Source organism: Staurois parvus, unplaced genomic scaffold, assembly GCF_062004578.1.
Source record: "Staurois parvus isolate SC_StPar_1 unplaced genomic scaffold, SC_StPar_1.0 ptg000789l, whole genome shotgun sequence".
NCBI lineage: Eukaryota > Metazoa > Chordata > Amphibia > Anura > Ranidae > Staurois > Staurois parvus.
This window is the reverse complement of record NW_028318585.1, coordinates 609055-624577: the sequence shown is the minus strand read 5'-3', so window position 1 is coordinate 624577 and position 15523 is coordinate 609055. Positions and strand designations below refer to the sequence as shown.

General features: G+C 41.9%; 1 protein-coding gene across 8 annotated transcripts in view; it reads right to left on the bottom strand.

Moving 5' to 3' along the window:
• Nucleotides 1–15523, bottom strand: part of LOC149444320 (uncharacterized) — a 192075-nt gene that overhangs the window by 112067 nt on the left and 64485 nt on the right. For all 8 annotated transcript variants that reach the window (XM_089654683.1, XM_089654688.1, XM_089654685.1 and 5 more), the window contains 2 exons: nucleotides 7895–7932; nucleotides 3198–3232 (listed from right to left, as the gene is read on the bottom strand). In XM_089654683.1, the coding sequence (XP_089510809.1) occupies nucleotides 3198–3232; nucleotides 7895–7932 (73 nt within the window). The remainder of the gene's footprint in view (nucleotides 1–3197; nucleotides 3233–7894; nucleotides 7933–15523) is intronic.

Here is a 15523-nt window from a genome sequence, read left to right as displayed (position 1 = left end):
TAGTTGCTTTGTGGATGACCCAGCTCTGAGTCATCTGGATCACTTTATGTGAATTGTTAATCACTTGTAATTTTGTCATTTTAAAAAGCATAATACTGTATTTGTAAGTCATCGATCTTATGCTCTTATCTGTATAACTGACAATGGTCACAAGCTGTATTCATGAAAACTCTTCAATAAAAATGTATTGAAAGTGAAAAAGCATAATACTGTATTTGAACAAGGACATTAACATTTAACATCTGCCCTCTTTCTTTAAAAATATATTAATTGGACTCCTTGACTTACAGTACATTAGATACTGGTTGAAGTAGTAATGAACTATTTTGCTGATGATTGCAGCAGGGCATAATGTACAGTATATTGTGTACCCGCTTTGCTTTGGAGATGTATGATTTTCTATTTGACACAGCTTTTGAGCATGTAATTATATTTAAAAAGGTAAAAAAAAAAAATCTATTTATAAATCAGTGGTCTACACTACTGTGCTGATGCTCATGATTACTAATCAGCAGGGGCATAGATAAGGGGGGGTCAGGGGGGTCTGAACCACCCCTAGAGGAGAGCTGTCATCCATCCCTGGCTGCAGGCTGCAACCCTCAAAATTTGGGCTGTAAGAACAACACAGCGGTGGGAAGTCCAGGAACACAGCGGCGGTGGGAGGGAGGGGGGACAGAAAGAAAGCCGTTCTGTGCAGCGGTGAAGGTGGCAAGCAGCGCCGGGGTGTGTGGGAGGGACAGCGGTGGTTGTGGTGACAGGCAGCGATCTCCTGTATGGCTTTCAATGAAGCAGCTGGAAACCACAGGAGGGAGAGGAGGAGACGCAGCTTCCAGCTGCTTTGTTGAAAGCCATACAGGAGATCGCTGCCTGTCACCACAACCACCACTGTAATTTTGTGGGTAATTCCATTGTCCTGGTGCTTCAAGGCCCTAGAAAGTGTAATAGGTAGTCAAGATGTTAGATGTGTAATTTATGTCCCTAGAACACCTGATGGTGCTCTTTGCATGTTGAGGCTCTCTATGTGGTCAGGCTGTGGAAAAGTCTCACACATTTGGTATCATTATATTCAAGAGGAGTAGCAGAATGTATTTTGTGGTGTTGTTGCAAGTATGCCTGTGCTGTGTGTGAGAAATAACTTAGTATGACAATTTAAAAAAATCTTAAATTTTCCAATGAATTGTGGGAAGAAATTACAACTTCAAAAAACTTCCCATGCCTCTTACTAAATATGTTGGAATGTCTACTTTCCAAAAAGGGTGTCAATTAGGGGGTATTTGTACTGTCCTGGCTGGTTAGGGCCTTAAGAAATGAGTCGGTACATCAGGTGTCATCAATTTTCAATGATTGGTACCATAGCTTGCAGACTCTATAGCTTTCTCGCAGACCAAATAATATGCACTGATTTGTTATTTTTACCAAAGAAATGTAGCAGTATAAATTTTGGTCAAATTTTACGAAGAAAAATTACTTATTTGCAAAAATGTTTATAACCGAAACTAAGAAAACACATTTGTTTTCAAAATTTTTGGTCTTTTTTCATTTATAGTGCAAAAAATAGAAAACCCAGTGGTGATTAAATACCACTAAAAGAAAGCCCTATTTGTGTGAAAAAGAGGATGATAATTTTATATGGGTACAGTGTTGCATGGCTGAGTAATTATCATTCAAAGTGTAAGAGCACTGAAAGCTGATAATTGGCCTGGGCAGAAAGGGGGTATAAGTGCCCGGTAGGCAAGTGGTTAAAACCAGCCATACATAGATCGAAATTTGCCAGGTTCAGCAGGGACCGGTCTAATTTCGATCCATGTATGGGCACTCTGGTTGAGTTACAACCATCCTGTTGAATTTTAGAAACTTGATCTATAGTCTACAGTGCTGATTAGTGTATTCTAACAACGGGGAAGTCTCCATGCTATCAAAATACAGTAGTTCAGTGGAGAGGATTACCCCAGACATTTTAAATGTATGCATGGGGAATATTGGTCAGTTTTGAAAAACTGGTTGAATGGAAAAAAAAAACTAACTCATCTATGAGCAGCTTAACCGAATGGAATGCAATGCAGTTGTAATGGGCTAAGTGGTTGAGCAAAAGTCCATGTGATCAATGATCAGTCCCAAAACCATGCTTGACCTCTGAAGCCAGGCATGAGGTAGGTGTAGGAGTCTGTGTTGCAACCCAGGGTGTTGATCCTCAACAAATGATACTAATCCAGGATTAGAAGGCGCACACCTGACATACTGTATGTCCTTTCCAGGGCTTTTTTTCAGTGGGAATATGGGGGAATGCAGTTCGAGTACCCCCATCTCAGAATGTTTGTAATGGGGTGCAGGGGTGTCTATTGATGCTAGCTGCTGTGGGCTGTATTGTCTCTGGAGGGGATCTATTTTTGCATGGCAGTCTATTGTTGCTTGGGAGGTCTACTGTTGCTGGTGGGGGATCTATTGTTGCTGGGGTTAATTGTTGCTGAAATGGATCTACTGTTGAGGAAGTGATCTATTGTTGATGGCTGCTGGGGGATCTATTGTTGCTGCCATGGGTCTATTGTGGGATGGTATATTGTTTCAGGAGGTCCATTGTTGCTGGTCTGCTGCTAGCTGTGGGGGGGGTCAATTTTACTACTTTTCTTCTTATTAACAAATTCCATACAAATTACTTAGCAGCATTAAATTATACTTTGCTCTGTATTCTCTAAAAGGAGTGGTACTGGGAGGTGGATAGGAGGTGGAACCAAGGGATAGTGCTCAGAGGTGGGTAGGGGGTGGAGATAAGAATTGGCTCAGAAGGGGGCAGTTCCTACACCTATTCTGTCAGAAAATAAGCCCTGGTCCTTGCTGAAACAAAGAAGCTGATGTACTAAAACTGGAGAGGGAAAAATCTGGTGCAGATGTGCATGGTAGCCAATCAGCTTATAACTTCAATTTTTTCAATTAAGCTTTGCAAAGCTGGACTAGATTTTGCGCTCCGCAGTCTTAGTAAATCAACCCCATAGTTTTTATTAGCACAACCGGTAAAATTACAACAAAAAAAAGCTTACGTGTTTCGGCAAACAGCCATAGTCATAGCAATATGTTGGGTGCACGCCTTCCTATCTTGGATTAATATAACCAATGATACCTCTAATGTAAGCTTCATAACGATTACTGCAATAGGAGATATTGTTTGTCTGTGAAACGTTTGCTTTGATTTAATATCTCACCGAGTTCATCCATTCTGTCAAATCTCAATTTTTTCCTGTAATAAACAACATGAACATTATTAACAACTAAAATTATGTATAAGGCACCACAGCTGCACAATTAGTTTATGCCTGTCTACCACAGTAAATACACATATATACACACGCACACACACAATTGCCAAAAGTATTGGAACGCCTGCCTTTACACGCACGTGAACTTTAATGTCATCCCAGTCTATATATATATATATATATATATATATATATATAGATATATATATATAGATATATATATATACACAGTGGGGATCGAAAGTTTGGGCACCCCAGCTAAAAATTTGTATTAATGTGCATAAAAAAGCCAAGGAAAAATGGAAAAATCTCCAAAAGGCATCAAATTACAGATTAGACATTCTTATAATATGTCAACAAAAGTTAGATTTTATTTCCATCATTTACACTTTCAAAATAACAGAAAACAAAAAAATGGCGTCTGCAAAAGTTTGGGCACCCTGCAGAGTTAATATCTTGTACTGCCCCCTTTGGCAAGTATCACAGCTTGTAAACGCTTTTTGTAGCCAGCCAAGAGTCTTTCAATTCTTGTTTGAGGTATCTTTGCCCATTCTTCCTTACAAAAGTCTTCCAGTTCTTTGAGATTTCTGGGCTGTCTGTCACGCACTGCTCTTTTAAGGTCTATCCATAGATTTTCAATTATGTTGAGGTCAGGAGATTGTGAAGGCCATGGCAAAACCTTCAGTTTACGCCTCTTGATGTAATCCCCCGTGGATTTCGAGGTGTGTTTAGGATCATTATCCATTTGTAGAAGCCATCCTCTCTTTAACTTCAGCTTTTTCACAGATGGCATCAAGTTACCATCCAAAATTTGCTGAAATTTTATTGAATCCATTTTTCCTTCTACTCGTGAGATGTTCCCTGTGCCACTGGCTGCAACACAACCCCAAAGCATGATTGATCCAACCCCATGCTTAACAGTTGGACAGAGGTTCTTTTCATTAAATTCTGTGCCCCTTCTTCTCCAAACGTACCTTTGCTCATTCTGGCCAAAAAGTTCAATTTTAACTTCATCGGTCCACAGAACTTGTTTCCAAAATGCATCAGGCTTGTCTATATGTTCATTTGCAAAGTTCAAATGATGATTTTTGTGGTGAGGATGTAGAAAAGGTTTTCTTCTGATGACTCTTCCATGAAGACCATATTTGTACAAGTATTTCTTTATAGTGGAATAGTGTACCACAACTCCAGTGTCTGCCAGATCTTTCTGGAGGGATCGTGCAGTCAAACGTGGGTTTTGAATTGTTTTTCTCACAATCCTGCGAGCTGTTCTGTCTGATATTTTTCTTGGTCTTCCAGATCTTGCTTTAACTTCCACTGTTCCTGATGACTGCCATTTCTTAATTACATTCCGAACAGAGGATATTGACATCTGAAAACGCTTTGCTATCTTCTTTTAGCCTTCTCCAGCTTTATGAGCGTCAACTATTTTCAGTTTCAGTTTTCTAGACAACTGCTTAGAAGAACCCATGGTGCTGATTGTTGGGGCAAGGTCAGATGAGTCTGGGCATTTAAAACCTTTGAGATTGACATCACCTGGTCTTCCCAGACGATGATTGAGAACAATCCATGACACTGGCAGGTCTCAGCTTTGCAAAGGGGGCAGTGCATGCTATAAATTCTGCAGGATGCCCAAACTTTTGCAGACGCCATTTTTTTGTTTTCTGTTATTTTGAAAGTGTAAATGATGGAAATAAAATCTAACTTTTGTTGACATATTATAAAAATGTCTAATCTGTAATTTGATGCCTTTTGGAGATTTTTCCATCTTTCCTTGGCTTTTTTATGCACATTAATACAAATTTTTAGCTGGGGTGCCCAAACGTTCGATCCCCACTGTATATATATATATATATATATATATTATATATATATACACACACATACATACACACTAACACACACACACACACTTTGTAGTATTGGGACACCAGCCTTTAATGGCATCCCAGTCTTAGTCCGTGTGGTTCAATATTGAGTTGGCCCACCCGTTGCAGCTATAACAGCTTCAACTCTTCTGGGAAGGCTGTCCACAAGGTTTAGGAGTGTGTCTATGGGAATGTTTGACCATTCTTCCAGAAGCGCATTTGTGAGGTCAGGCAATGATGTCGGATGAGAAGGCCTGGCTCGCAGTCTGCGCTCTAATTTATCCCAAAGGTGTTCTATCGGAATGAGGTCAGGATGCAGGCCAGTCAAGTTCCTCCACCCCAAACTCGCTCATCCATGTCTTTATGGACCTTGCTTTGTGCACTGGTGTGCAGTCATGTTGGAACAGGAAGGGGCCATCCCCAAACTGTTCACACAAAGTTGGGAGCATGAAATTGTCCAAAATGTCTTGGTATGCTGACACCTTAAGAGTTCCCTTCGAAGGAACTAAGGGGCCAACCCAACCCCTGAAAAACAACCCCACACCATAATCCTTTACCCACTGTTGTGGTAATCTGAAGGCCACACAAAGTTTGGAGGTCTTTAGCTATTTAGTCTGCAGACATTTGGAGACTTCTGCGCACTGTGCGCTTCAGACCCCGCTCTGTTATTTTACATGGCCTACCAGTTTGTGGCTGAAAGTGGGTGGGATATATTAGTCGGCAAGAACATTTTGTCCCTGAAGTTGATGTGTTGTGTGAACATATGGGCAAGCGTAAGGATTTGAACGACTTTGACAAGGTCCAAATTGTAATGGGTAGACGATTGGGTCAGAGCAACTCCAAAACTGCAGCTCTTGTGCGATGTTCCTGGACTGCAGTGGTAAAGTAGTCCAAAGAAGGAAAACCGGCAACAGCATCATAGGTGATCAAGGCTCATTGATGCACATGATGCTGAAAAAGTTAATGCTGGTTCTGATTGAAAGGTGTCAGAACACACTGTGCATCAGTTTGTTGTGTATGGGGCTGTGTAGCCACAGACCAGTCAGGGTGCCCACGGTGAACCGTGTCCACGGCCAAAAGTGCCTACAATGGACAGCATCAGAACTGGACCACAGAGCAAACGAAAAGTGTAAAGTTTGGTGGAGGGGGGAATTGTAGTGTGGGGTTGTTTTTCAGGGGTTGGGCTTGGCCTCTTAGTTCCAGTGAAGGGAACTCTTAAGGTGTCAGCATACCAAGACATTTTTCAACTTTGTGGGAGCAGTTTGGGGATGGCCCCTTCCTGTTCCAACATGACTGCGCACCAGTGCACAAAGCAAGGTCCATAAAGACATGGATGAGTGAATTTGGGGTGAGGGAACTTGACTGGCCTGCACAGAGTCCTGACCTCAACCCGATAGAACACCTTTGGGATGAATTAGAGCGGAGACTGTGAGCCTGGCCTTCTTGTACGACATCATTGCCTGACCTCAAAGTGCACTTCTGGAAGAATGGTCAAACATTCCCATAGACACACTTCTAAACCTTGTGGACAGCCTTCCCAGAAGAGTTGAAGCTGTTATAGCTGCAAAGGGTGGGCCAACTCAATATTGAACCACACGGACTAAGACTGGGATGCCATTAAAGGCTGGTGTCCCAATACTACACAGTGCGTGTGTGTGCGCACGCACGCACGCACGCATACATACATACATACACACGTTGCTCACTTGCTCAGTTTAATGTGTTAAACAGAAATGGATCACATTATACAGCTCAATCCTTTCTGTGGTCACATGACCATCAATTTGTATTAGAGAATTACCATCAAGAACATATAGGATACTAAACAGAAAAAGTGAATATCTGAACAAACACAAAACTGAACAAAGATAGCATAAACCAAGAGCGACTAACCTGTATCAAGAGAGCACAAAACACAGGTTTTCTGTTTAATGTGAGCTTGTTGGTATTAGTCTCCTGAACTCACACTACAAATCATTAGAGCTCCCTCTAGCTGCAGCCTAGTAGTAGCATTACTGGGAGGTTTATTCATTTGCTTGCTATATAAACACATATGTATGTTCACAACAGTGTGAATGAGCCCCTAAACAAAAGGCATCGTTCTATCCCATCTATATGTATTTTTGATGTTGTATTGATCTATATCAGGTTGATATTGTTTTGTAGTATGCTGACATCTAATGTTGGCTTAGGGTCACGACAACCTCTTATGTGATTTGGTATCTCCCTCTGTTCTCCCTTCCTACTTAGTGCTAGTTAGGTCAGTCCTTGCTAGATCCACCCCCTGTTTCTTCCATGCTCCCTCAACCAGTGTAAGTCAATGCATACAGAGGAATTTGAAACAGGACTGGCACGCTGCCATCTTCTGCTGGTGTGGGCCCTGCATGTGATCACTATCTCACAACTGTCATAGTGGGCACATGAAGAGGAACCATAATGGACTCTTCCTGACTGTAAGTAGTGACCAGAATTGTCAGACAGCACAGTTTAACAGCTAGCAGCAAGCTCCAGTGTGCACTGGTAGCTGACAAACAGGGAATGTAGATTAATGTGTTCTCAATTCTTAATCTACAAATTACAAATGGGAAAGGGTCAATTCAAAAAAATTATTCATCTTGATTGCTGCAGTATGAAAGGGCCTTGGTTTGCTGTATGGCAGTAATGGCTTATCTTATGTCGATTTAATTCTAGAATGTTGGCTGCATTTTGTGTTCTCTCCCTCTGCACCCCCCAGGCACCTACATTTTCCCAGCCTTTTAAGGTTTAAACTCTTACCTTGCAGTACGGCATTCCATTTTCTTTTTCCTTTTTTTCTTGGAAAGAAAAAAAAGTGTACGAAATTATAGTCGATAAACCTTCAATAAAAGTTTTCAAAAACATTTCTATTCCTTTAAAACATCAATTTTTTTAATGCAAGGTCCACTTTATCACAGTAACTCTAGTAAGATGGGAAAGACATTAACAGGATAACTATTAGCACCAAGTACTTATGGGGCCCAGACTGCAGCACCTCCTGCAGGTCAGTGGGTGCCAGTAGCCTGAGCTACTTTACAAAGAAGAGCGCTGCTGTGTCCCCTTATCAACAAGCTTTGCCAGCTGGGTCTCCTGTACCGCTGGGGGTTCCTCTTCCACCTGGTTGTTAGAAAGTGTGTCGATTTCTTCTCTCTCCGGAAACATGCAGATCTTCTGGACCTGTTCGCCTTTCTAGAGAATGAACCTTTCCATCTGCCTGACTGGTTACAGTCACTTCCCAGACAGGACCAACGTTCCTCCTCATAACCACCTCAGTCAAGCTTACCCTCACAGCCTCCCGGACGTGGACTGTGAACCACGTGATCAGTCTCTACACACTGTGACAGACCTAACCGGGGCAGGCTTTTGGAGGGGAGTGCAGGCAAGACTCTTGCCTGCTGACTCTGGCATCCGAGGGGGATCTCATCCTTTGGAGGTGTGTGCCTGGGGGACCTTTGGAGTAGTTTAACTTTGGATTCAAGTCCATCTCTCCCTGAAAAACACACAGACTCTGAGAACTGGAGGACCAAGATACAGATTTGAGGTCTCTCTGCCAAAACCAGCATTGACTGCTTCAACCTCCCATCTAGACTCAGAGCAGATGTTAATATAATCAGCTCAAATCAACCTGTAGCTGAAGTCACTTGCTGTAATTCATAATTTTTTAAATATTTCTTTATACATTTTTTTCTATACATGTTTTAGTGGCCTTTAAAGGAAAAGGAGAAATTATCCCTAATGGCTGTGCTGCAATCTTGGCTTTGACAATATGGATGCCTGTGTAATTCCAGTCACATAATTTCCGAATCAGTGGCGCTTTTCAATATACTTTGGGAAAATGGCTGACCGGTTGCTTCGAGTTGCGCCATTTCCAGCTGGACTTCGATCTATGCAATAGACTACGGGAAGATGGCAGTCCTGGCACTTCCAAGATCTGCGATTTATGGACTTGATTGTAGCTTGTTTACATCACTGGTGAACATCTTGATAAATGTGAATCTGATGTCACTGGCCTCTTACTTGTCCCCTGAAGACATCTCATTGCAGATGAATGGAGTTGGACGGGGCTAGCTGCCTGTGACACTATAATGTCTGACGGTGTACAATGGTGAGGTCTTATATGGTTTGTGTACCTTGTGATGCTTGTGAGTATATTTTATATGCAATAAATTTTAAGAATTTAAGGGCCAGTTCACACCACAAAAGTGCACTCCGGATGCGTTCCGAATACCTTTTTGCTCACAGTTCACACCACACTGCGTTCCGGTGGGTTTTTTTTTTTTTTTTTAAGCATTTTACTATTTTTCAGTACAGTTCTGACTGCACTGGTGTGAACGAAGGCCATTGGAATACATGGAAAACGCTGTGCATGCATTTTTGATGTAGAAAAAAAAACGCACTGGACTGCATCACGCGTGAACCAGCCCTTAGGGCCAGTTTACACTACATGCATTTTAGTGTGCTTTTTTTCTGCATCCAAAATGCATAGAAAGTAGGTTATATGGTTGTCAATGTCATAGTTCACATCAGTAAATGCAGTTCCAGTGCGTTCAGGTTGCAGAAAAAAAAAGTAGCATAGGATGCATTTTTTCTGCACAGAACTGTAGTGGAATGCAGCAAAAAGCACCAAAAACGCACATGTCCCTATTTAAATTGAAAAAGAGAGGGGAAAAAATTAACCGGAAAGCATCAAAAACACACCAGAACGCCAAAAATGCTCATGCGGAAATGCATCCAAAATGCATTTCTCTGGTGTGAACCGGTCTTTAGCAATATTACTCTATGGTCTCCTTTTCTCTTCCTACTATCCCTGGGGAAAACTGTGTATCCTGGTAAATTGAAGAGTGACTATACGAGTTTGGAAAGCGGTAGTGGACCCTGGAGTGACGTCATTTCAACTAAATAAAAACTTATAAAGTGGCCGGTGAGTGCATTACATTTCTGTTTTTGGGTTTAGATACGCTTTAAACTTAAATGGCTGATAACACAGCCACACAACCATGATAAATGCAGCTTTAGGAGTCTCTGTACAGGTATCTTTACAAGTATATTTGTTAATGTGTTGTCTGCATTTTTGCAAAAAATATGGTAAAAAAAAAATATAAACTGCTCTGGTCCCTTTCTTTCTGAGAGGGCTGTTGATATCTGTATGTCTGTGAAACACAAATCTCTGTTGTGGTGCATGTGAACGTTAGATGAGTTGTGTTATAAGATTGTCATCCATGGATGGTTCTCATTGGGCTATTGTGTTATGGGGATGGGGATTATGTTTTACTGGGACAATCAGGTATTTTTAAAACTGGAAATTAATACAGCAAGTAGAGATAATCTCATGTTTGCTGAAAGATTATATGTAAAAATCAGTTGGGATAGTATTTTAATTTTTTAATTTGTATGAATCTGAAAACATGTTTTCATTCACCTCTATCTATAAGCATTGTGAAGAAATTAATTTTCAAAATTATTGATGCAGGCACTGTGCTTTTCCACAAAGAACAGAATCTTAGCAGACTGAACAAGCCCTCTCATGTAAACAAGCAGTAAGTGTTTCTAAGATGTTAGAAACTGACTAAAAGCAACTGAACTTTTTAGCCTGGGTTCACACTGATGTGGTCTGGAATTTGCAGCGGTTTCTGTGAGAATTCCTCACTGCATCAGAATTGCACCCCGTTCATGTGAACCGCTGTGGGTGTGTGTTAAGTTAACACCCCAAAATCGATCCACAAAACATGGTGCAATGTGCAGAAACGGATCGCATAGGTGTGAATACCCATGCAATCCGATTCTAGTGCGGACCCAAAAAGGGTCCTGCACATTTTTGGTACGGATGCGGTGCAATTTGAACCATACATAATCCTAGATTGTAAGCTCCAAGGAGCAGGGCCCTCCTATCCCTCTTATATTGAACTGTATTATCTCCTGTTATATTGTAAAGCACTGAGCAAACTGTTGGCGCTATATAAATCCTGTATTATAATAATAATATTAATAATTAATGGTTGCCTTCCATATATGTTAAGACAGTTCTTTGGGACCTCTAGCTTGTCTGGCCTAGAAAGAGTGGTAAACATTACTGAGCACCTTATTTCTTTGTAACAGCCTTGACAACTAGTTTCAGGGCCTGGAACTGAACCCAGGACCTTTGCGGTGTCTGCCAATAACTAATTTTGCTGAGCCACCTGGAATGCTGTACAGCTTCCCTGACAGTTCCTTGAATGATCCTGCCTTGAACCTTGTTTGTCTTGAACACAGAACTCTGCTCCTCCTATGAGTTTCCATGTCTCTGCACTTCCTGTTCCTGCCAGATTATTGTGCTCCCTCCAGCCAATATATCGCTTATGTCACTCCTGCTGCAATCTATATCTTTGCTACTACTCGTTACCAACTCTTGGCTTGTTCCTTGACTACACTTCTGCTTGATCCCAAACTACAACCACTCATTACCAACCTCTGGCTTGTTTACATACTACACTTCTGCTTATCCCTACCTGCTACTGGACACGGCTTGCTCATCTCCTGGTAGGGTGATCATGAGGACTGCCACTTGGTACTAACACGCAACTAAACCCATCTCCACCATTAGGAGCTCTGGCAAACACCAATTAGTTCTTAGACTCCACATCTCAGATGAGCCTGTGTCTTCCGTCAGGGTGACATGCTTGCATATCTATCTTGCTGGTCAGTGGATGTCTCGCTACTGCTATAGCTACTGGCCTCCGGGCCTGACTCCAAATCGTGACAACTTGTCTCACAGAATTGTATTTACTCTGATCCCTGGTGCTTGGAGATTAACATTGTAGGCGGTGGCCACCGGATGCCCGGTTTTTCTCTGGGCCCCTGCCGTCACCTCACTGGGGTGCTTGATCCATGCGGTTGTCCACCACATCCTGTCCCTGTTTGTAGATATTGCTTGTACCTTACTTTTTCGTTGATAACAGCTACTCACCTTCACAGTAAGAGGACCTGCATTGTTCCACAAGCCAACAGGAGAGAGGTTATATTTTAAGCCTACAGAACCATCCATTTACAGTTGCAAGAAAAAGTATGTGAACCCCTTGGGATTACGTGGAGTTTTGCATGAATTGGGCATAAAATGTGCTCTGAACATCATCTAAGTCACAACAATAGAAGAACACAGTCTGCTGAACATAATACTACACAAACATTAGATGTTGCCATGGTTTAATTGCACATAACATGTAAACATTCACAGTGCAGGGAGGAAAAAGTATGTGAAGCCCTAGCTTAATGACTTCTCCCAGAGCTAATTGGAGCCAGGAGTGAGCCAACCTTGACTCCAATCAGTGTGATGATATTGGATGTGTTGCTGACAGCTGTCCTGCCCTTAAAAAACACACACCTGTTTTGGGTTTACTGGTTTCAAGAAGCACTGTCTGATGTGAACCATGCCTCGCAAAAAAGAGCTCTCAGAAGACCTACGATCGAGAATTGTTGACTTGCATGAAGCTGGAAAGGGTTACAAAAGTATCTCCAAAAGCCTTGATGTTCATGTGTCCACGGTAAGACAGACTGTCTACAAATGGAGAAAGTTTAGCACTGTTGCTACTCTCCCTAGGCGTGGTCGTCCTGTAAAAATGACTGCAAGAGCACAACGCAGAATGCTGCATGAGGTAAAGAAGAATCCCAGAGTGTCAGCTAAAGACCTACAGAAATCTCTGGCACATGCTAACATTTTTGTTGACACATCTACAATAAGGAAAACATTAAACAAGAATGGAGTACATGGGAGGACACCACGGAGGAAGCCATTGCTGTCCAAAAAGAATATTGCAGCACGTTTGAAGTTTGCAAAAGAGCACCTGGATGTTCCACAGCACTACTGGCAAAATATACTGTGGACAGATGAAACCAAGATTGAGTTGTTTGGAAAGAACACACAACACTATGTGTGGAGAAAAAAAGGCACAGCACACCAACATCAAAACCTCATCCCCACTGTAAAACATGGCGGAGGGAGCATCATGGTTTGGGGCTGCTTTGCTGCCTCAGGGCCTGGACGGATTGTTGTCATTGATGGGAAAATGAATTCCAGAGTTTATCAAGACATTTTGCAGGAAAACGTACGACCATCTGTCCGCCAACTGAAGCTCCGCAGAGGATGGGTGATGCAACAGGACAATGACCCAAAGCATACAAGTAATTCAACAAAACAATGGCTGCAACAGCACAGAATACGCCTTCTGGAGTGGCCCTGTCAGAGTCCTGACCTCAACCCGATTGAAATGCTGTGGCATGACCTTAAGAGAGCGATTCACACCAGACATCCCAAGAATATTGCTACACTGAAACAGTTTTGTGAAGAGGAGTGGTCCAAAATTACTCCAGATCGTTGTGCAGGTCTGATCTGCAACTACAGGAAACGTTTGGTTGAGGTTATTGCTGCCAAAGGAGGGTCAACCAGTTATTAAGTCCAAAGGTTCACATACTTTTTCCTCCCTGCACTGTGAATGTTTACATGTTATGTGCAATTAAACCATGGCAACATCTAACGTTTGTGTAGTATTATGTTCAGCAGACTGTGTTCTTCTATTGTTGTGACTTAGATGACATTCAGAGCACATTTTATGCCCAATTCATGTAAAACTCCACGTAATCCCAAGGGGTTCACATACTTTTTCTTGCAACTGTATATGCCAGGTGCCCAAGACCATATTCTCCTTTCCACACCTTAGGACACCTGCTGATTCTTTCGCTGGTTGATGTACATTATTGCCATCTCAATATATGCCTCCCTTTATGGGATACAATTTATTTGTTAATGACTTAGCATATGTCTTACTCCTTACTATATAAAAACATGGCTTTGGCTGGGTGTTTAGGGCCTTGCTCCCAGCTATTTCCTACCCCCACCCTCACATAGGTTTGCATTCATGAGGCCATACAGCCATTGACTTGTGAGTGCCTTCGTAGTACTTCCAAAATGCCTATAGTGTCAGTCCCCTTCCCCCCCCCCCCTTTTCTTTCCCTTTCTCTACCTTTTCTTTTTTTTTTTCCCCCATTGTCCATAGCCCACTTACTTCTGCCTTCCAATCCTTTCCCCCTTGTTCCTTTGACGTCCCCGCACCATATGACCAAGTATGTCTAGCCCTTCAATGGGGCTACTTCAACTCATCTCTCTTAATGTGAAGGGCTTAAAACCCCTGAGCATCTATTATCTTCTTAAATATTAAATGGATGAAGGCCCATCTCTGTTTCTTTGAAGAAACCCACTTTAAGAGCAGCTAAAATCCTGAACCTTTATAATAAGTACTATGCAATGGTGTATCATGGATGCTCACATGACTCCAAATCTGGGACCCATGGTCTCAAGGGTGGGGCAGGGTTATTTTCCTGAAAGGGACTACTGGCCACAGGGTCTACCCGCTGGTAAATTTATCTGCCCAGTATGAACCAAACCAAACCTTTCTAGAGTATTCTCAAACCGCTGAGCATGTTTGCAAAAGGTTTGGTGATCAAGGGCAGTGGCTTCAATCTGACCCTTGACCCAATCCTGAATATATCTCGTGCCTCTTCTCATCTCTGTTACTCTGTTCTTAAAATGCATAAAGAAAAACCTACATGAACTTCATTTCTGGACATATGGTGAATCCTTCATCCAAATTGCAGGGATTACACATTTTATTCCCACCCATGAGTCCTACACGAGGATTGATTTTTCCTTAATCCATCAATCCATCAATGTCAAGAATTCAAAAGGCTTCTATACAGTAGGTGCAATAGCAACCTCAGATCATGCTCCCATTTCTATGGAAATTGACTTAACTTCTTCACTAGCCAGACCTTAGCTTTGGAACCATTATGATTCCCACTGAGAAAACTCTTTAGTCTCTGCGGAAGTGGCTAGAGAACTACATATCTTCTCCACAAATGTCACACCACACTGTGATCCTATAGTTCTGTGGGACACCCACAAAGCATACATTAGAGGAGTCCTAATTAAACCGGGAACGCAGCTCAAGAAAGAGTGAAACAAACTGACACCCTCCTCTGGGAAATACGGAATCCATGAAGGGCCTCTAGTAAACTAACTGAAGTCATGACCCTACAAGATAACTTAACCACTTGCCTACCGGGCACTTATACCCTCTTCATGCCCAGGCCAATTTTCAGCTTTCAGAGCTCTCACACTTTGAATGACAATTGCGCGGTCAGGCAACACTGTACCCACATGAAATTTTTATCATTTTTTTTCACATAAATAGAGCTTTTTTTGCTGGTATGTAATCGTCACTGGGTGTTTTATTTTTTTGCACTTTAAAAAAAAAAAAGCAAAAGAAAGAAGTTTTTCTTTGTTTCTATTATAAAATTTTGCAAACAGGTAATTTTTCTCCTTCACTGATGTGCGTTGATAAGGCTGCACTGATAGGCAGC